A 23,042-nucleotide genomic window follows, 5' to 3' on the forward strand; every position below is an offset into this window, starting at 1 on the left:
AATTTTGTTGAAGTCATTGAAGAATTAACGACTTTGTTCGCGGCATTCTGCGCTCCTAACGACGCGGGAGCGGACGTTCGATTCTTCGTGAGGTTGCTATATTTCATGGTGTGACTGCGAGTGTATAAATGCAGTCTCGCTTTCTTTTGCGTCTTGACTCGTCTGGACAAGTGAAAGACCCAAATCGTCGACGGTCTGTGGCTCACGTGCTGAGCGCAGTCACACTCGGGTGTCCGATTACACGCTGGCGAACGATGGCCACACTGACGCATAGTGGAATTACCCGGTTGCAGTTCACCCCCACTCTCAAGGCCAAGATAAGGAAGGGCGTCTTGTTTCACTCTCCTTCTTGAGTATTCCTGATTGGCTGGTCCTGATGAGGCCATATCGTGCGAGTTCTTGTTCGGCTCAATGGGCTGGTGGCGGGAGTACTACTTCTTCTTCATTCTGCATCGAGTGCACATCGTTGCGTTGAGTTAGTTCCTATCGTTGAGTGCGTTTCATTATTCTATAGTGTTGTATACCGCGCGCCTTAGTGTATAAGTGTTATTATTGCGTTGCTTTGAGCGACTGTATGCGGGTACCTGTGTGTATCTTTCTCTCCCTTCCGCCAGCGACCGCATCAAAAGGGGCTACGGCAACCATCGGCCTAGTTGAGAGTACGTGCGGTACTCTCTGAGACGTCTTCGAACTCAGGGCAGCCCGATCAGCGGCACTCGGCCCACCTCGAAAACTAGGAGTCGCGTAGTGCGGGCCGTGCCCGTGACCAAGACGTTGGCACTACGCTTCTCCAGGAGACGTCTTCCTTCTTGCACGAGTCATGTATGCGGCATCGCTCGGTCAGTGTTTAATCTAGTGAATGGCCATTCATGTAAGTTTCGCGTTTAGTTGTTTAAAAGCTACGCGAGCCATATGTAATTAGCGCAATAAATAGTAGCTTCTTTTATATGTATAAATCCATTATACGAGTGGCAGTTTTAAATGGCTTTTCCCCCACTCACGACTGGGGTTTTTTATGCCGGCTAAAGTGTCATCTCTCTGTATCTTTCTTTTATTAAAATAATCATTATTTACAACTTCACACATCCACCTGCTTCAATTAACTTACCCTTGCCTCTCTCCTTTATTGCAATTAATTAATCGTACAGATTAAACATGGTGCCCCGGGTGAGGAATGTGTGAATTGTGAATGAGAGTTATTTTGATTCGTTGCGCTGCTATTATAGTTTAGTTTGTATTCTTTCTCCGAGGTCCACCGAGTGTATCAGTGCATAGCGAATCAATCCTTCTATCACGTGATTCTCGTACCTCAAGATGCCGCCGGCCCCCTTAGCTCGGCTCCTCGTGCTTCAAGAGCACCGCGACGAAGAGATTACACGTGTCGGTATTCGTATCGGTCAGCGAGCTGCTGGAACGCTCAACAAAACATTGTTACAGTCGCGTATCAATACCGTTCAAGAGCTTTGGTCTGAGTCGCGGAAGGCACACGCGGACATTGTTCTACGTCCTGACGCAGTTGGAAATGCTTACGTCACTGAAAATCGATATGCCGCGATGGCCGATTCTTACGAGAACACACTCGATGTGTTATTGACCGCATTGAACAACTTGACGAGTGAGGAGGTACCGAATCCTCGGCTTCGCGATCGCGAAGATGAAGATCACGATGATCGCCCAGCAAAGCTTCCCAAGCTCGATCTGCCAACGTTTTCGGGAAAATACGAGGACTGGGATAGCTTTGCTGATATATTTACTGTTCTTGTACACAAAGTGCCGGGTATCGCTGATACAACGAAACTTCAATACTTGAAGTCGTGTTTAAGAGACTCTGCCGCGACGTTAGTCAAAGATGTCGCAGTTACGGGCGTGAATTACGCGTCTACATGGAAGGCGCTCAGAGATCGATTCCACAACCCACGCCTGACCTTCAAGTCGTTGCTTGACGCGTTAATCAACTTACCGTATTTGAAAAGGGAATCCGCGTCAGATTTGCGCAGTTTCATTGATGAGGCCCAACGCATTATACGCGCGCTCACTAACCTTCGAGCTCCTGTTGCTCATTGGGATTTGTTGTTAGTTCATTTGATTGAAGTTAGATTGGACCCTGAATCGCGTAAGCAATGGGAGACCGAGCTGAGCGCTAGGGATCGCCTAGCCCTTGCAACAGAAGAAGGCGTGAAAACCGATTATCTCTCGCGTATGCCGAAGTTTAAGGATATAGCTGCCTTTCTTGAGAGACGCGCGCAATCTCTGACCGTTATACACGCTGATAAAGATGACAAGCGTGCGGTCCCATCCATCACCGTTACGTCTAGCTCGCGCAAGGTTCACCACGCGCAAAAGGCGCAACCAGCCAGATCGCCAAAATGCAGTTTCTGTTCGTCGGACCATTTCACATCGAGATGCCCTGACTTCATCGCAAAGGACCCGCCGGCACGCAAACAGGCAGTTCGGGACGCGAAGCTCTGCTTTAACTGTCTCGGTCCCCACCGGCGTTCGGCATGCACATCGAAATACAAGTGTAAAAAATGCGTGACCGAAGACCATCACACTTTGCTTCACTCTGCGTTTGCTAGCGATTCAACGGGAACCTCCGCGAATGTACAAACGAAAGGGACTACAACAAAGGTGCGAACACACATAGGCCGCACGGCGGGCGGCATCGCGCTTAACGTTAATGCATGCGAATCGAACGCGAGTGATCTTTTTATCCTCCTTGCGACGGCACAAGTGACAGTGATAGGTCCCTGTGAAAGGCAAAGCCGCGTCCGTGTACTGTTGGATCAAGGATCGGAAGCAACGTTCGTCTCGGAATCACTTGTTCAGCTTCTTGGGCTCAAGCGCGATCGTGTAACGACTATTTTATCCGGCATAGGAGGCTGTACTGCCGGCTCTGTCAAACACGCGACTAGCTTCACGTTGAAATCAAACTGGGACGCGCAGTTTGAAATCGAAGTGAACGCCTTTATTCTCCCCAAGTTAACGTCCGAATTGCCATCGCGAAATATGGTAGAGCTAGATTTAGGACCATTTACAACACTCCCTCTTGCTGATCCCGATTTCCACGTCTCTGACAAGGTCGATATCCTGATTGGTGCTGATCTGTACGGTCAATTACTCCGCCCGGGCTTAGCTACATTCCCTTGCACAGCGCTAGTTGCGCAGAATACAGCTCTCGGATGGGTTATCTCAGGCCCATCGAAAGTGAGTTCCCCATGGCGGGCGGTGAATACTCATACCGCTGCTGTGAAGGTTTTACGTTGTGCAGTTAACAACGATCTAAGCGACGTAATTGAACGATTCTGGACATTCGAGGAGGTCCCAGTCGCGTCTAAAACTCTGAAACCTCAAGACGAGATGTGCGAACGTCTCTTTGCTGAAACGCACAAACGCAACGCGGACGGTCGTTTTCAGGTTAAACTTCCCGTCAGACCGAATCTTCCGTTAGTTGCTGATGAGACGTGAAAAATGGCCTTTGGATCGCTTCAACATCAATTGCGACGCCTTTCTCGTGAACCCGATTTAGCTCGCGCGTACACTGATTTCATGGACATTTATTTGAAGCTGGGTCATATGGAACCTGTACCGCGTGCAGAAATCCGAAATCCGCGAGCTTGGTATCTCCCGCATCACGCCGTCGTCAGTGGTACAGCAGAAAAGCCGAAAATACGTGTTGTTTTTGACGCTTCGCGTCGCACTCGTGACAAGCACTGCTTAAACGAGTTTTTAATGCCAGGTCCCGCCTTGCAAAGCGAACTGCCGTTGATCTTGCTGAATTGGCGTCGGTACAAGTATGCGTTTACCGCTGACATTGTGAAAATGTTCAGACAAATTCAAGTTGCTCCTGAAGATCAGGATCTCCAACGCATTTTATGGTCTCCCCAACTAGGAAAGCCTGCTGTTGACTATCGACTTAGGACTGTCACTTACGGTACAGCTTGCGCGCCATATCTCGCAATGCGTACCCTATCTCAACTAGCCTCGAATGAAAGGACGCGTTTTCCCCTTGGGGCTGCTTGTCTTGAGTTGGATACGTATGTCGACGATACGTTTGCTGGCGCTGACGATCTGGCAATGGCTATACGCAAACGAGATGAATTGACTGATATTCTAGCATCAGCCGGTATCAATTTAGACAAATGGGCCGCGAATCACCCAAAGCTATTGCCCGCGCACCTTCAGCCAAACCATAACGTCGCGATCAAAGAACTCGACCGCGATAACGCCGTAAAAACCCTCGGTGTACACTGGAGTCCAACGTGCGATGAGTTCCGTTTTAGCGCGTCGGCCTCAAACACACGTGAAAAAACCCTCACTAAACGGTCGGTTTATTCTGACATCGCACGACTTTTCGATCCCCTAGGCTGGTTAGCGCCTGTTACGGTAACCGCTAAGGTTATTATGCAGGATTTGTGGATCGAAAGGTGCGAGTGGGATGAGCCTTTGACTGAAGAAGTGCGCTGTCGCTGGCAGAGTTATTGTCAATCGCTCTCAACGCTACACACTCTCACGATTAATCGGTGGCTCGGTTTGTCACGACAGAAAACGTTTGAGATTCATGGGTTTTCAGACGCCTCCTCTCGTGCGTATGCTGCCGTGACTTATTTGCGCATTGATAATGGCAACGGAAATTATCAGGTTTCTCTTTTAAGCGCGAAAACTAAAGTTACGCCTGTTAAGACCGTCAGTATCCCGAATCTCGAACTGTGCGGAGCGACGCTTCTCGTCAAGCTCGTGGTACATCTACAGAAATTAGACTTTCTTCAAAATGTACCAGTGCAGTTGTGGTCCGATAGCCAAATCGTACTCGCTTGGCTTAAAAAACACCCTTGTAGCTGGAAGACGTTTGTAGCCAACCGTGTCTCCTTCATTCAAACTGAGTTGCCCTCCGCGACGTGGGCGTACGTCCCGACGAAACAAAACCCGGCTGACCTCGCCACGCGTGGAGCATCGCCCGATGAGTTGCGCTCGAACGAATTATGGTGGACTGGTCCGAAATGGCTAATGTCTCCATCTGATAAATGGCCCCAGTCACCAAAACCAATGCGCTCGATGCATTCGATTAAGACCCTTGATGAACCATTGCTCTTATCGAGGTACTCGAACCTCACCCGACTCGTGCGTATAACAGCGTGGTGTTTACGCCCCTTCTTGCAGAAAATACGTAAGCGAGCAACGCAAGGCTCTTACCCTGCATATCTTACGACGAGCGATCTTGCTAACGCACGTGATGCGCTCGTGAAACTAGCTCAATCGAACGCTTTTTCATCGGAGATCGGTTTATTGCAAGCGCGGAAATCACTGCCGAAGCGTAATCACCTTTGCAAGCTCCGACCGTTCGTAGATATCGACGGTATTTTGCGAGTCGGAGGTCGTTTAGGTAATGCGAAATTACCCCATCACCTTCACTTTCCCGCTATACTGCCTCGTGACTCAACACTTAGCCGTTTATTCATCTCACATGCACACGAGCGAGCGTATCACGGTGGACCGACGCTAACTATAAGTATCTTGTTGCGATTTGCGTGGATTGTAAACATGCGAGCGTTGGTGAAATCAGCGATTCACAAGTGCGTGAAGTGTCAACGACATTCGCCCCGCTTGGCCCATCAGCTTATGGGCGACCTACCAGCTGAACGCGTGACGCCAGCTCGACCCTTCACCAACACCGGCTTGGATTACGCTGGTCCATTTCAGCTTCGAGCATCGAAAGGCCGAGGACGAACAACGTACAAGGGATATATCGCTCTCTTTGTCTGCTTCGCTACAAAGGCTTTACATTTAGAAGTTGTCGGGGATCTGACGACTGCCTCCTTCCTCGCGGCATACCGCCGCTTCGTGAGCAGAAGAGGCATCTGTAAGAAGCTGTTCAGCGACAATGCTACGACGTTCCATGGAGCTGACGCCGAACTTCGAGGGATGTTCAAGGCTGCGTCCAGCTTTTATACAGAAGCTTCACGCCTCATGGCCAACGACGGCACCGAGTGGGTATTCATCCCTCCCACTACACCGCACTACGGTGGATTGTGGGAAGCTGGCGTAAGATCCACGAAACATTTGCTGAAGAAGCTGGTCGGAGAACGTACACTTTCCTTTGAAGAGTTCTCCACTGTGCTGGCCGAGATCGAAGCGTGCCTGAACTCGCGCCCGCTGTGCCAGATGACAGCCGATCCAGAGGACCTGCAGGCTCTAACACCTGCTCATTTTCTGATCGGCGCTGCCTCCGGAGTTATCCCTGATGAAGCTTCTCCATCCGCTCCAGAGAATAGACTCGACCGTTTCCAACTGCTACAACGAATTCGTGACCAGTTCTGGAAACGTTGGTCAACCGAGTACGTGCTCTTGTTACAAGGGCGGAACAAATGGCGATGTCCGACTGCTAATTTTGCCATCGGTCAATTGGTGCTCATTAAGGACGACCGTTACCCACCGGCAAAGTGGCCTCTTGGACGTGTACTTGAGCTACATGCTGGTGCAGATGGCCTTGTTCGAGTTGTGACGCTGAAGACGGCGACCAACACTCTTCGCCGACACGTCGCTTGTCTGGCACCACTTAATTTATCTTAATGGCTTTGAATCAACCTGAAGATCAAGAAGAAACGGCCAAGCGGGAAAGTAAAATGATCTCTTCCATTCGTCTGTTAGACGAAGGCGGGCGGGATGTTCGCGGCATTCTGCGCTCCTAACGACGCGGGAGCGGACGTTCGATTCTTCGTGAGGTTGCTATATTTCATGATGTGACTGCGAGTGTATAAATGCAGTCTCGCTTTCTTTTGCGTCTTGACTCGTCTGGACAAGTGAAAGACCCAAATCGTCGACGGTCTGTGGCTCACGTGCTGAGCGCAGTCACACTCGGGTGTCCGATTACACGCTGGCGAACGATGGCCACACTGACGCATAGTGGAATTACCCGGTTGCAGTTCACCCCCACTCTCAAGGCCAAGATAAGGAAGGGCGTCTTGTTTCACTCTCCTTCTTGAGTATTCCTGATTGGCTGGTCCTGATGAGGCCATATCGTGCGAGTTCTTGTTCGGCTCAATGGGCTGGTGGCGGGAGTACTACTTCTTCTTCATTCTGCATCGAGTGCACATCGTTGCGTTGAGTTAGTTCCTATCGTTGAGTGCGTTTCATTATTCTATAGTGTTGTATACCGCGCGCCTTAGTGTATAAGTGTTATTATTGCGTTGCTTTGAGCGACTGTATGCGGGTACCTGTGTGTATCTTTCTCTCCCTTCTGCCAGCGACCGCATCAAAAGGGGCTACGGCAACCATCGGCCTAGTTGAGAGTACGTGCGGTACTCTCTGAGACGTCTTCGAACTCAGGGCAGCCCGATCAGCGGCACTCGGCCCACCTCGAAAACTAGGAGTCGCGTAGTGCGGGCCGTGCCCGTGACCAAGACGTTGGCACTACGCTTCTCCAGGAGACGTCTTCCTTCTTGCACGAGTCATGTATGCGGCATCGCTCGGTCAGTGTTTAATCTAGTGAATGGCCATTCATGTAAGTTTCGCGTTTAGTTGTTTAAAAGCTACGCGAGCCATATGTAATTAGCGCAATAAATAGTTGCTTCTTTTATATGTATAAATCCATTATACGAGTGGCAGTTTTAAATGGCTTTTCCCCCACTCACGACTGGGGTTTTTTATGCCGGCTAAAGTGTCATCTCTCTGTATCTTTCTTTTATTAAAATAATCATTATTTACAACTTCACACATCCACCTGCTTCAATTAACTTACCCTTGCCTCTCTCCTTTATTGCAATTAATTAATCGTACAGATTAAACAGACTTTGTGGTAAACACTTTGAGGTATATATACGTCATATCCGCAATACATCTAAAATGATTTAAAAATACATTGTACCACAATTTCAAAAACAAAAGAAACATTTATGAGAACTCTTTCACGAAATTTACATGTTTTATTAAAATTTACCTTATTGTTTCCTTTATCGAGATGCCCTACTGCAACGTCTCTAAGGTCGTTCAAAGAAAATACTTGAATGTTTCTACTAGCTAGAAAAAATTAAATATTATATTTATTAATAATCATTTAACAAATACAAAATAGGTAGACAGCGCTTGAATGTAAATATACTACAATATTGTCTTTTTGAAAAATTAAAAAAAAGTTAAACAAAAATTTTCGAAAGAAAATAGGTGACATATATTCAATAGCATATTTTGGTACGATTATGAAAAAATGATTTTCTCCTCATGTGCGTTACAGACATTTAGATGCAAAGAGGCTATACAAGAAGAAAATCACTTTCTCGCAATAGTATCGAACCATATTTTTCGACACAAAATGTGAAACGCTCGATTTATACACATGGCATTTTCATCAGCGTGAGTAAAATGAGTTCTTCGTACACGGAATGTGAAAATAAAAAAAAACTACTGTTAAACGATTTAGTTTGATAGGTCAAATGTAATTATACACAAATCCGTTGACTTTTTACGGTGTTACTGTTTTATTGACATTAATTCTATTGATAAATATGTTTTATTTAATTAAAAAAAAAATTACTTTTAAAACTCACCGTACTCATCAATTTTTAATAACATTTTATCTTGTAAGCCTCCATTTCGTATAGTAACAATATATGAATAAGGCAAACTGTTAAGATCAAATTTCAATGAGGTACGAAAAGAAACGAAAACAACATTTTTTTTGTAATTTTATAAAAACTAAAAAGTTGTCAATGTACATACGAGGTCTGTCCGGAAAGTATCGGGCCTACCTTTATATTTTCGTGCTAGCGTTATTCTTTATCATCTAGTAGGTGGCATCCTTCAAAGTAATCCCTACTTGATTGAATAACACGGTTCCATCGATGTTTCCACTTTTCAAAACAGTCCTGGAACTCACTTTTAGGGATAGCCTTAAGTACACTCGTCGCATTGTTTTCAACCGTTGTTTTGTCATCGAATCGGTGTCCTTTAAGTGGTTTTTTTAGTTTTGGAAACAGCCAAAAGTCACAAGGGGCTATGCCGGGACTGTATGGAGGTTGTCGAAGCAATGCGATATTGTGTTTGCTCAAAAGCTGCTGCAAAAGATTGGCTCAATGCGCTGGCGCATTATCATGATGGAGAAGCCAGTCTCCACTTTCCCAAAAGTGCGGCCGTTTTCTTCTTACTGCATCACGCAAACGTTTCAAAATTTGAACGTAGTATTCTAAATAATAAAGAATTATTGATTGTCTGACCTATTGGTGCATATTCGTGATGTACAACACCTTCACAATCGAAAAAAACAATCAACATTGACTTAACATTGCTCCGACTTTGACGTGCTTTTTTTGGTTTTGGCGATTCAGAATGCTTCCACTGTGAAGATTGTTGTTTTGTTTCAGGATCATAACCCATGATTCATCACCTGTAATAACTTTTCTAAGCACATTATCATCATTATTGACCATTTCCAGATTGTCCAGAGCAATTTCTAAGCGAATGTTCTTCTGCTCTGCTGTGAGCAATTTTGGGATGAATTTCGCACACACGCGTTTCATTCCTAAATTTTCGGTTAAAATTTCTGAAATGATAGTTTTTGGTATCCCAAGGTCTTCTTCTAGTTCTTGCACAGTCATACGACGATCATGTTCGATTGCAAGTCGCACCCGCTCAATATTATTTGCGTTTTTTGTCGTCGAAGGTCGGCCGGAACGAGAATCACTATCGACAGAAGTGCGACCATCCTTGAACCGTTTATACCACTCTTTTATTCGTGTTTTGCTCATACACTCGCTTCCGAAGGCCTTTTGCATCATTTCAATAGTTTCTAAACTCGTTTTTCCGAGTTGAAAGCAAAATTTGATGCAAATGCGTTGATCTTGTTTTTCAGTCATTTTTGACAATATCAAAATCCGACGAACGCGAAAAAGGCACTGTAAACAAAAACACGCTGCGCATGAACTATACGTCCGGCAGGTGTCAGTAAGTAACCAATAGATTCGTGAGGCTTTACTGTTGGCGTTTCTGTCCGGTAGAGGTCGCTCGAACACTATGGCGTGTAGGCTGAGGCTCCTTGGCAGGCCTACTTCCTATATATGTATGTGTATATGTGTTCCAGGGAATGAATGGATGTCCGTGTGATAATAACTATATTTATTGACCAAAATACATGTCCTGACATCATGACGGTCCGTGAGGCAGTGCCCGACGTTCTCTCGTTCGCCGCTGCGGCGCTCTCTGTCCCCCTCCTCTCCCGAGAGAGATAGGACATCGCTTACCCTACAGGCGTGAAGATATAAACGTAGGCCCGATACTTTCCGGACAGACTTCGTATACTGCGCAAGTAGAATCAATTATAGTTGCATTTTAATTGGTTTTTTGAATCTGAATAATAAGAAACCGTTATTATGAGTACAAGAAAGAACATATAGTCATATTTCAAGCAAACACATGTGAAATAATTATATGACAAATATATATAAAAAAATAATTATAATTATGTGTGAGAAGAGAGAGACATAACGAGGGTCTGGCCGCTCGTTATAACATCTAAATAATAAAGTGCGAAGATCACGATTTGTATCGAAGTAAGTATTATCGTTTAGCGTTCACTTCAGGGCGGAATAACTTATTTTCTCTTGGAATAAATTCTCAATTTCTGATTAGCGGATATCAGCAGAGAGCAAACGAAATGTTGCGCTTACGCAACTTTTTCTCTCTCTCTCTCTTCCTCTCTCTCTATTAAAAAACAAAATAATAACTGAATCTACATATGCATTGTTATAAACGGAATAAATATCATATAAAATAATAATAATTATTTTATCGTATAAAATAAGTTTGGTTGTTAAGAAAAAAAAATTTGAAAAATAATAATGATTAATTCTACGCGTACGGTAAGCGTGTATCGACAAAGTTTGTGACTTATACAAAAATGTGTATATAATTGAAAACATATTGGAAACGTAACATCGGTTCAGTCGTGCCTTAAATTATTGCCTGATAAATTTTCTTTAATATCTCTTGAATTTTTTGGACTGCGTTTCTTTTTCTTTTTTCGTTAAACATCTGAAGTTGATTTGTGTTCACCGTTCGTATTGATTTCCTACAAATATTTTCATATAATTTATATTCTGAAGTTATTTTATTTAGTTATAGTATGCAGATATGTCGTTATACAGTGTAACGGGGGGATAAAGCTGCAAAATGAGAAATTTATTTAAGAGCAAACTCCCACGATGCAGAGCAAATCGCCGCTCCGTTAACACGTATGTTAATACGTGTATTCGCCTTAACGTCAGCCGACTTAACTTAGTTGTCTTCGATCAAGCAGAGTTGAACTCACCTTAAGTCACGTGCCTTGTGACACACGATGAGTTTTAAGTGTAATCGACTTTGTTCCTAATCCACCTAATCCCCTAGCTATGATCGGATTAAAACCTAAGCCTTTTTCAATTGTTTAAACTACTAGGAAAAATCATATGACGAAATCGGCGAATAAATTTAATAGATTTTATTAATAAAAATTACTACAGTCTTTGTCGGGCCGAAAGACTGACGCACGCGAATGGGATTTACAATTAAATAACTTTCGGTGAGAAAGAGAGAGAGAGAGAAGATACGAAAATTGGCGCGATCTAACGCTCGGCGCGAATACAAAATTATCAACGCAAACGCGGTTGAACAAAATAATAAATGTATTTTGTCACGCGATAATTAAGGGAGGTGCACCTACCCTGCGGTGCAATTACGGTGATCAGCCGTAATTGTTGATGTTAGAAAAAACGATCAACTGCCTCTGGTCCTGATTTATCAGCTACGCTGCCTCGTACCGCCTTTCTGCTGCAAATCTGCTGCTTTCGTAACGCCGCAATCTGTTTATTACCTTGATGCACTCGCGCGCGTAATTAATCTGTATAAAATGATTATTCGGCGAGGAAAACTGTGAAAACAAAATTCGGCGATATCCACTCCAATCAACAGCTGAGACGTAACTGCTAATTTAAAAGATCGCGCGCCCCCTCTCTCTCTCTCTCAATACTTAGAACTAACGCGCGAAAATCAGAATCGCGAACGGTTCGATTAATTGAATCGACTACCGTTGCAGCCCCCTCCAAGTCCTGACTACCCGGGCAGGACGAATACCCGCGATTCGCTGCCATCAGGAACCTGAAAGTAATAAAGAAGGAAAGGAAACAAAATAAACACTCCCTTCTTTATCTCGGCTAATTTATTTGCCCTCCAGGGCCTACATCATTGTTTGGCTACACCTGGCGCGCGATGTTTCGGGTTGCGCCAGTGTGTAGCCTTCTTCGGGCACCGCTGGGAGTTGGTCACCCCAGGCTCCCCACAGATGTAGCAGCCCCTCAGCTGCGACCGAGATTGAGCAGCCTCCCGACCTTGTGATGGCTGCTCAGCAGCCAGAGGGGACTGCTGGGCACTGACTCCCTGTGAGGCGGTGATGGTCACGTCTCCCACCGTGGTGGTCGCACGTCCATCCTTCGACCTGACCACGATGGTGGTGTCAGGAGCCATGCGCCCGTCCACATGGACCGTGAGCGTCGGTCCAGCGTCAGTAGCTCCCGGGGCTCTCTTCTCTTGAGCCGGCGCCGGGAGCGCTGCGGAGGACTCTTGTCCGTTATCCACCAGCAGCAGGACCTCTCCATAGGCCCTCTGACGCTGAGCCATCCCTGCCCACTCCCCGAGCAGTTCTTCTGCGCCCTGGCGGCTCAAAAAGCGTCTCAGGTGCAGGAGCACCTGAGACTGGAGTTCTTGAGCGAACCGCCAGGCACTCTCCACCTCGTTGATCCCCAGACGCACGTGTCTGAAGTCGAGGAGGAGAGTAGGCTGCTCAGGGATCCGGGGATGATTGCAGACCCAGTGCGAGGCCCCACAGGTTTCCCTGGGTCCTGGGCATTGGCTCGCACTGTCCGATGTAAGGGTTACGTCGGACTTGAGGGTCTGCACCCCCTGGTCCACTGTAGACTTGGGACGTTCGACACTGTCCTGGTCCTCGGTCTGTGTCGAAGCGTCCCGAGAAGCCTTCTTCGGGGCGACCCACGACGAATCCCGGAGAACCTCTGCCACCGAGGCATTGCGCCGATCCCTTCGGGTGGTCCCTTCCAACTGAACCCTGGCGAAGCTCCGCAGATCTTCAATTAGCTGCGTCGCATCAGGGCCCAGTTGCAGATCTAACAACATCTGCGTGATCACCTCGAATGTCTCCTCTTCGACGACGATTCTCCGGTCCATCTGAAACATCCAAAAAACAACAAATTTCGGATGAATCTCCCTGCGCGAAGAAATAATCCTAATAATAGCCGCATCCCACCGAGTTATACGCTCCCTCGCGATTCTTTGTGGGAACGTCCTGGCCCTCGTCGGTTACCGCTCGGTTTTATCGGCCCAACCGTCCTTTGTACGACGGGCGCGGTCCTTCGAGGCCTACCTCTCCCTCTATTCGCCTTCACGGGAGAGTTGTTGCCCCTCGTTGGACCGGTGACCGTCTCTGGAACCTTTCGAGGTCGACCTCGATCTCTCTTAGTTGGGGCAGATACCGGTAAATCCGACGTCTCGGTGGGAACCTTATCGACGACCGTGGAGGCTGCTAATTGGACCCGCTCGCTATCTGATAAATCCCCTCCCGGATTTTCGCGCGCATTCGCGGAATCGTTCGCATCCTCCGACGGCAGTTCATCTAGCGGCTCGCGAGGTTCGATGACCTCCTCGCTTTCCCCATCCTCACCCGGACCGTAATATGGTTTAAGGTCTTTGGCATGGAAGAGCTCAGACAGGATCTCCAGCTGATTGCCTAGCCTGTACGTGTTGGAACCACAAACCTCTTCAATCACGTACGGACCGGCATATTTCGGCGCTAATTTAGTTGAAATACCTTGAGCAGCTGAAGATAGAATCCTGTTCCTCTTCCAAACCCAATCTCCGACCTTAAACTCGGGTTGCCGTCTCTTCCGGTCATAATAAGCCGCCTGACGCGCAGCTTCCTCCTTTGACTTGGAGTTAGCTCTCTCCCACAAATTAGGAAGCTTCTCCATATGTTCAGCCCAATCTTCCACAGCCTGACCCTCCGAACATTCAAGGGCCTGCTGATCTTGGGTTCTTCTGAAAGTCAAAGGAGGTACCGACTGACGCCCAAACATGAGCATCGCAGGACTATATCCGGTGGCACTATGAGTTGCCGAGTTCAACACGAAGTTGAACTCTGACAGGTGTTCATCCCAGCTCTTATGATCACGGCTTACGTAAGATAACAAATCAATGATGAACGGTTTTAGACGAAGAAAATACAAAATATCTTTGAAACCGTTAAAAATTTTTCAAAAAAACTTGGAACTTAGTACTGTAAGATATTTAAATTGCCAATTATGAATCTGAAAATAGATTTTACAATTAGAAAATTCTCGACCCGAAATAGCGAATTTCAAAAATCTAAAATCAAAATAGAAATTGCTATGGCCGATTCTATCTCAAATCATACGGAGCTTCATGGGCACCCATGAGCAAACCACACCAAACTATTTTTTTGAGATTCTATGATGAAAATAAAGCGACACGTATTTTTTTTTGCCTTAGACGCATATTTGATTTAATATTGAATTTTGAAAATTCACTTCTAAAATTCAAAGTTAAAAAAAAATTTTGAGAGTTGGATTTCGACTTTCTACTGCTCGGTCATTATTAGTCCAAATCGGATGAAACTTTTTTTATATTGTAGCAAAATTGAAGACCTTCAAATGTACGTGATCAAAAATTTGCATAAATGCATTTTTCAGAAGATTATGCACTTTTGCATAAAAATTGCATCCTGTAAAAATACCGATTTATCTCAAAAAGGCCATCTTTTTTTTGGCCCATTTTTTTTTGTAGATTCGTTGTACCATCGTGTTCAAACGTATACCAGTCCGGTTTCCGGTTTTTGCTTTTTTATGGAGAAAAAAATAAAAAAAAAAATTTTTTCTTTCGTGTCGAAAATTTGAATAATCTACGTAAATGTATGTTACTTCTATAAAAAATACTGTAAATCATTGAACGCTCATGTTTACAAACACTGCCGCATTCTTCGAGTACGCAAGTACTATCCACATACGCATATCTGGAATTTGACGACAATAGAAGCTTGGCTTTCTTGTAGTTATCATGTCTACTCTCGAAAATTATTCTGCAAAGAGACTGAAACGCCCCGATTATTTTCAAGTTCACAAAAAGTGCGTGTATCAAAGTAGAACATTGAACTTTCAAGTTGTGGGTGATTACGCAGGATTTTTGCAAACAAAATTTGCAGATGAAAGTATAACTGCTAACAGTAGTGTATGTAGTAATTGCTACAAGCGTATTTACAGAGCTCATAATGATAGTGTAGATCATAATGATACGGTTGAGATCCCCGATTCGGTGGAAGTGAATGTGATTAACGTTGGTGGTGATAGTGAGTTTGAACTGGATTCTTCTGTACATGTTGATGAATTCAATAATGCAGTTATTTCAAAATTGGAAAATCCAGTATCGCCTTTGCGAAAAAAAGGAAATCTTTCCCACATGAACATCGAAACATATGTTCTTAAAAAAAAAAGACAACTCGTGTCATCGTTTACTAAAGCTACGAGCCGGAAGTTAAGAAAAATATATGATACACCACTTGAGGAAGAGCAAAGCTATTTGGGTCATATGTCCAAAGAATTAAAGGATAATGTAGCTAAAGCCTTTGATAGTTGTCGGAATATTTCAGACAAGATCAAGCTCTTGACCATTATAGCTCCTATATTATCTAAATGCCAAATCTTATCTTTGTTTCCACAAGTTACGGCTTACATGGTTGATAAAGCAAGAAAAATTTCTTCAAATGAAGGTAACTTTATTTTTAAAATATTCAAAATTGGATATATTTGTTGATAGTTTATTCTAAAAGCAGAAGTTTTATTGTGTAATTTTCGATTATAGGAATTTCCAGTGAACCAGATCGCTATAATGGACATCCATTAGAAAAAGAAACAAGTGAAATAGTCATGCAATATTTTTTGAACGATGATTTTAACTGCTCAAGAAAAAGTCCTAACAAATGTGACGTTATTACTGTGATTGAACATGGGCAAAGGGTGAAAAAAGTTAAACGTTTTTTAACGAGGAGTATGAAGGAAGTATACAAAGTTTTCAAAGAAGACAATCCTAGTATAAAAATTAGCAAATCAAAATTCTACTCAATGCGCCCAAAATATGTACTAATAGATCCAGTGAACGATGTATGCTTATGTATTTATTGTGCAAATTTTGATCTACTTCTCATTGCTTTGAAAAATTTTATTGGGCAAACAAGTACTAGTCTTTCGAGTATGCGCTCTGAAATGTTATCAAATGTTGTTTGTTCAGCCCCTACAGAGTCATGTAATTTTCAACAATGCACTTCATGCCCTGGCGCTAATGGCATCACATTCGACAAATTAAAAATTGACGAATCTGAGGTAGATAGTGAAATATCATTTGCATTTTGGAGTAAAGGTACTCTAGAAATGAGAACGGTATCTATTGCTACGTTCAAGGAAGAGATTGCAGAGCATACCATCAAAATTATTTCTCACTTAAGGATTAAGGAAATACAAAGGTTAGTAATAAAATCTGAAAAAGAAGCAGTATCAAAAAACTATCGATGGTTATTGATGCATATTGATTTTGCTGAGAATTGGACAGTAATTTTGAAAAATCCCGTTCAAGGAAACCACTGGGTAAACAAACAGATTTCAATTTTTACTGCAGTTATTTATGTAGGAAATATGGTGAAGAGTTTTGTTGTTGTCAGCGATGACCAAAAACATGATTTTTGTTATGCTTTATTAGCGATGAAAAAAATTATTGATATAATTGAAAGCACACTTAGTGAAGACAATATTGTACTGGAGTCGATCACCATATTATCGGACGGTGCTGCAAGTCATTTTAAAAATCGTTTTCAGTTGCATGAGTTTCGAAAAGGAACCATTAATAAAAAATGGATATTTTCTGCAACCGGTCATGGGAAAGGTGCTGTTGATGGTTTAGGAGGTTTAGTAAAACATTATGCAACGGTACATAATTTACGTTCTTCCGAGATCGACGCTATTCAATGTGCTGAAAAATTTGTTGAATATGTTCAAAGCTATACTACTTCAATACAGTTAATACACCTAGAATCTGAAGAACTTCAAAATTTTCGTAACGAGAAAATTGAAGATAGGAATAGTTCCATGAAATTCGATGGTATCCAAAGATGCCACATGTGGAAGTCTGAACCATCCAATGGGAAGACCAAGTGTTTTATCGCTAGAACTGCAGTACATGAATGGATTGAGATGGAGAAAAAAGTAAAAATGACTAAAAGGAAAGTCAAGGTGAAGAAAACTTCGGCTAAAAGAGGAAAATATGGTCAAGTACGTCAAAAGAAAAATAAAGTTTTATCAGGAAAAGTTAAGAAAGTGAATAACAGGCGAAAAAACAAAAAAAAGAAAAATAAATAAAGAATAGATTCAAGATATATTAAAAAATAAATGTGAAACATTATTTTATTTACTTTTGAACCTTTTTTTTATAAAAGTAATATACATTTACATAAATTATTCAAATTTTCGACACGGAAAAAAAAATTTTTTTTTTATTTTTTTTCTCCATAAAAAAGCAAAAACCGGAAACCGGACTGGTATACGTTTGAACACGATGGTACAACGAATCTACAAAAAAAATGGGCCAAAAAAAAGATGGCCTTTTTGAGATAAATCGGTATTTTTACAGGATGCAATTTTTATGCAAAAGTGCATAATCTTCTGAAAAATGCATTTATGCACATTTTTGATCACGTACATTTGAAGGTCTTCAATTTTGCTACAATATGAAAAAAGTTTCATCCGATTTGGACTAATAATGACCGAGCAGTAGAAAGTCGAAATCCAACTCTCAAAATTTTTTTTTAACTTTGAATTTTAGAAGTGAATTTTCAAAATTCAATATTAAATCAAATATGCGTCTAAGGCAAAAAAAAATACGTGTCGCTTTATTTTCATCATAGAATCTCAAAAAAATAGTTTGGTGTGGTTTGCTCATGCGTGCCCATGGAGCTCCGTATGATTTGAGATGGAATCGGCCCTATTCCAAATTCGATTTTTAGATTTCTAAAATGTAACTTCAAATTCGTAATCAGCGATCTTGAATATTCCATAGCATCAAGTTTCAAGTTCACATAATTTCTTTTTTAGAGCTCGTATGTAAGATTTTCATCATTTCAAACCGTGGTTATGATGGTATTCGTACAGTGTGACGAGATATACGCAATTAATTAAATTTTTCTATATACCTTCAATGGTCTGTCCATCTTTTCTCGTTTTATTTTAATTAAATTATCGTTATTAATTTTAGAATTTCTTTCATGGTCACTTGACTCATGATCGGAGTCCTCGCTACTACTATGTATTTCAATGTTAGATTTTATTTTAGAATCATTATTGGCCTTTTGTTTAGCTATTTCAAGATCTGCATCCTTATAGAAAAAAGAAAAATATTAAGAATAAATATTGACTTAATAAGTACCTATATAATATTATATTTTATTATATCACACTGATATTCAAACATTAGTTATTATTAACCATAAGTTATATTAAGAACGTGGTATATACGTAAGGTAAAACAGCTTATTATGAAACACTGATAAAAAAGAAATATCAAATTTCGAGCTTAAAAATATTTTTCGATACAAGTTTTTAATTTTAGTATGTAAATGACTTTTTTGTTAAGAAACATCATAGAAAATAAAGTCTCGAACTCAAAAGCACGATCTACTTTAAAAAATTTGTTCCCATTTGAAGAGCATTGATGGGATTTTATTTAGCGTTACGGAGCGGACATTTTCCATGTTTTTTTAATGTTGGAAGAGGAAAAATTAATTGGATTTCTTTAAAAATTTAGGACGTTCAATTTTTTAAAATATGCAAATAAAATTACCTATAATGATAATGATTCATTAATGTTTAGGTAGAGAACTCTTTCTAGAAGCACTTAGACCTTATTTTTGATATATGGAATGCATGGAGTTTGTTGTTCAAACAATGTACTTAAATTTCTAAGCGTTAGTTTACTAATTTTGTCACGCTGCGACATTTTGAAATAGTAAAACATTTTTTTTCTAAATTTTTAAAATTTTCCGAATCCGGGGTCAAAAATTCTCGTTCCGAATCCGGGGTCAAAAATAGGGGTTCCCATGTAAGAAAACAAAATTGACCTTCAAATAAACTTGAACATGACCTCCAAGATCAAAGTTAAGGTCATAGGAATGTGGCCCCATCGAAGTTGTGCAACTTTTGTCTAACATATTTTTCGCTTAACATTACCCTTACCCGGTCATGGGAAAAATTAAGAAAAAAAAAATTGATCTTCACATGACCTTGGGTGGTGAATCGGACCCCACGTGTTACATTATCTGAATGTAAAATTTCTCGCTCTTTCTGAATCCGGGGTCAAAAATAGGGGTTCCTATTTCAGAAAACACAGTTGACCTTCAAATGACCTCCAAGGTTAAAGGTAAGGTCATGAGAATTTGACCCCCTCGAAATTAAGCAACTTTTGTCTGAAAAATATTTCGCTATCTCTCATAGTTTCCGAGAAAACCTACTGGTCCACTTAAAATAGCCCATCCATTTAAACCAGCAATTTAATCAGACCTTCGTACTAGAAATTTTTATTGCTTATTCTACTGTATTACTTGAGTGTTTTAAAGTCCCCCTGGTTTCATTAACATATTTCTGTCCTAAATAATAAGCATGTAAACTGACTCAAATGAGTTTCTGCGCAATGAAAATGCATAAAATCCTTCATGTGGTATATCATTTTCTTCAATGATAGAAACTCTACAAATTTCGGTGTCCGGTTATATTCGCAACTCATTGTAATCGGAAGTGAATTTCAAAATATGAATAAATGTCCGAATTTTAAACTTATTTTTCACATTTCATACCCTATTTAGTTCCGTTAAAAATTAGTTTGGAACTAAGACACACCAGAATTTTAATGTATTCCCCTTACACAGAAACTCACCCGTAAATTACTATAACATTAGTAGTAATTTAGTCGAATCTCGAGTTCTATACGAGCTAATAAAGTCAGCCAAGGTTTAAAATTTTTATTTTTTCAAGTATAATGTAACGGCATTGTTTCAAAAAATGTAGTTTGGAAAATAAAAAAACTAGAATTTTTAAAAAATATGTCTTAAGTTTAAAATATAGATAATATCTCTCATACGACGATGTAATTGACTAAACTCACCGTAATACCATCATTATTAGTCACATTGTCTTTATGCCCAAAATTCAAAAAATATGACTCATCAGCAGACTCATCCTTCTAATTTTCACTTGAATTATCTTTACAACGAGTAGGCTTCTGTACATTACTATTTTTTTTCGTAGAACTTTTGAATAAACTGCGCGGCAATGTTGCGAATTTTTTTTCAGATAAACCAACTTCAGAAATACCTGAATCAGATACTGTAAATAGTGTATCACGATCATTGAGCATGCCCGAATCGATACTACTTACATCTTTAGAAATTGGTTTTTTTCCTTTGTATGAGAGATGAAGAGAATTCATCTTCAGAATCTAATTTCCCTGGAACAGATTTCGTTAATATAATATAATAAAGAAGCATATAAAAATGTTGTAATTTGTGTGTGAGTGTGTGTGTGTGTGTGTGTGTGTGTATGTAATACAAATTCTAGGATATACGGATGATCTCGACATTCTCGGAAATGATAAAGAAACAGTTGACAAAAATGCAGAAATCCTCATTACACGAGAGAGATAGGCCAGGAAATTAACGAATCGAATCCGAAATATATGGTAGTCGATAGATCAGGCCGAAGTCACGAGGAAAAGGTGTAACACGTACGTTAATGATTTAAGCCCGAACAACGTTGCGTCACAAATTATTTAAGGGGAAAGGCTCGGAAGGCACATTCGCTTCGTCGCGAAGATTTAACGAGGGCTATGTCGTCTGGCAATATCGATAATCGCGATTTAATCAATTACAGAGAGACAGGTTTTAACAGAATAAACTCATCGATTCTAATATTTTTCTCTTTATTACAACAATTCTATACATTCGGCTTTTGACGTGTGCGTCGGCCGAGTCCGGGCTAAGTTCGTTCCGTGCGAATAAACGCACAGGAAACAGAACGTCACCTTACAATTCGTCCCGCGAATTCCGCGAGGGCGATGCGAATTTACGCATCTAACCACTCGTCCGCGTCCGGCCTATATGATGCTCGGAGAGAGAGAAATCGAGGCGCGCACCGATAAACTAAAAAGGGTACCTGACCTTGAGAGGGAGCGCTGTTGTGGAAGTCCACGTCCTCTGAGCGAGCGATGTAGTCCTCGAAAGGCAGGATTCTCGATGTAGCCGATCTTCCCTCTTGCTGATGGTCTCCAAACAGTACTTAACCGCACAAACACTCGTTATCGTCGCGAAGTTCGACTAGCTGGCAATTAATTGCCGGTCGAAACTCTACTGCCCGCGATCTCGCGCCTTCCGCGCTTTTCCCCTTAAATAATTTGTGACGCAACGTTGTTTGGGCTTAAATCATTAACGTACGTGTTACATGGCATCCCTTGTGGGGAAATCGCGGAAATCGGGATTGAGATGATCGCGAGAAAGAGAGACAGGACGCGAAATTCTAAATAGAAAAGTAATTCGCGTAGACAAAAGAATTTGAAAAGGTCGGTTGACGCCGAGAGGGGAGGTGATCGAACGATCGGCCGAGCTGCGTTGAGCCGCGGCTCGAGCGGTGTTTGTTTACATTCCTCATCTCGGGTTCACAGAGAGCGCCGATCGAGAGAGAGATACGAGGCCGAAATTGTAGCATAGTTGTGTTGCCGTCGCTATACTCAGGCACGGGCGAGTGAGTCATCGACCTAACGTGTCGAAGGCCACTATTCATCATACCCACGGTATACGGCCAGTAAAAGGACGGATAGACAAGTCCATTTAAGAAGCGGGTGTTGTTAGCGTAGTTAGATACTTATGCGATATGGCCATTGGGTACTAATCTGTTTTGATCAGCGGATTAGAAAGGTGCGCCCTTGCCTGGGAGCCGCGACGAGAGTGAGAGTAGTTAGTATTTGTGTTTTTATTTTGAGTTTTATTTTGAAATTAAGAACGCAGAGCAGTGCGTATAATTCGCACTGCCTGAAAGTTTATTTTATATTGTTGATTGAGTAACGGCCGAACGAAAGAAAGCGAATGCGTAGAAGTCGCATCCGCCGTTGATGAGAATTGGCCGGACGATAATTTAGGGCAAGTTAGTGTTGGTCGCTAGTGTTTTTTTTAATTTCATTTTATTATTTGGACAGTTGCGCGACGCGGTCGTCGGTTGTGCCCACATCGCGAGCGTGATATTAGATCGAGCGTTCGGGCGGTGTGAGAAGCAGGGGGGTTTGTAAGGATGCCGCCAAGCGGGACGGCAGGCGCGATTATGCGCGAAATATTAAAGGATAGGTCGGTGCGGGCTCTTAAGCGGCGAATCAACGAAACGCCGCCCACGGAGTTGCTGAGTCTCCTTAAGAGCTATGGCCTTAGCGTGACGGGTAGCTTCGGGGTGCTTCAGGAGCGCATGCTGCGCTACATGATCTCGCGTGAAAGGCCGGAGCTTAATCCGCCCCTGAGTCCGAGTGACTTTGAGTCGGGCGTTATGCCGGGCCCGCCGGAGGCTATTCTGCGGGAGGAGTCGCGTGAGGTCAACATGGACCTGCAGCCTGATAGAGGCGAGGTGAGCCGCGGACGTCTGGAGGGCTAGATCGAGCCTGCGTTAATTCGCAGGCGAGAAAGCTTGGCATCCTCAGACGAGCGGCCGCCGCCGGTAGCAGCGCAGAGAAGCGGGCCAGACCATAGGAGCGAAGACGGGCAGGATGACGTCCGGGTTGCATCACATGAGGGGGCGACGGCGTTCGCCGATGCGAGGAGAGAGTTGGCGTCTCACGGAGAGGTGGCGTTCCAGGGTGCCGCGGGAGGGCCGAACGTTTTCGGACAGGCGTGGAACATCGTCGCAAGCCTGCCTGGCTTAGTT

The 23,042-nt window shown here is 42.8% G+C and overlaps 1 protein-coding gene across 1 annotated transcript; it reads left to right on the plus strand.

Annotated features, from left to right (window-relative positions):
* The first annotated feature begins 3,468 nt into the window (after positions 1-3,468).
* LOC131675615 (uncharacterized) lies at positions 3,469-6,567 on the plus strand. The gene has a single exon (XM_058954654.1). The coding sequence runs from the start codon at positions 3,469-3,471 to the stop codon at positions 6,565-6,567; it is 3,099 nt and encodes a 1,032-aa protein (XP_058810637.1).
* Positions 6,568-23,042: the final 16,475 nt, after the last annotated feature.

The sequence above is a fragment of the Phymastichus coffea genome, unplaced genomic scaffold (assembly GCF_024137745.1).
Source record: "Phymastichus coffea isolate CEN01 unplaced genomic scaffold, Cenicafe_Pcof_1.1 PCOF00027, whole genome shotgun sequence".
Lineage (NCBI taxonomy): Eukaryota > Metazoa > Arthropoda > Insecta > Hymenoptera > Eulophidae > Phymastichus > Phymastichus coffea.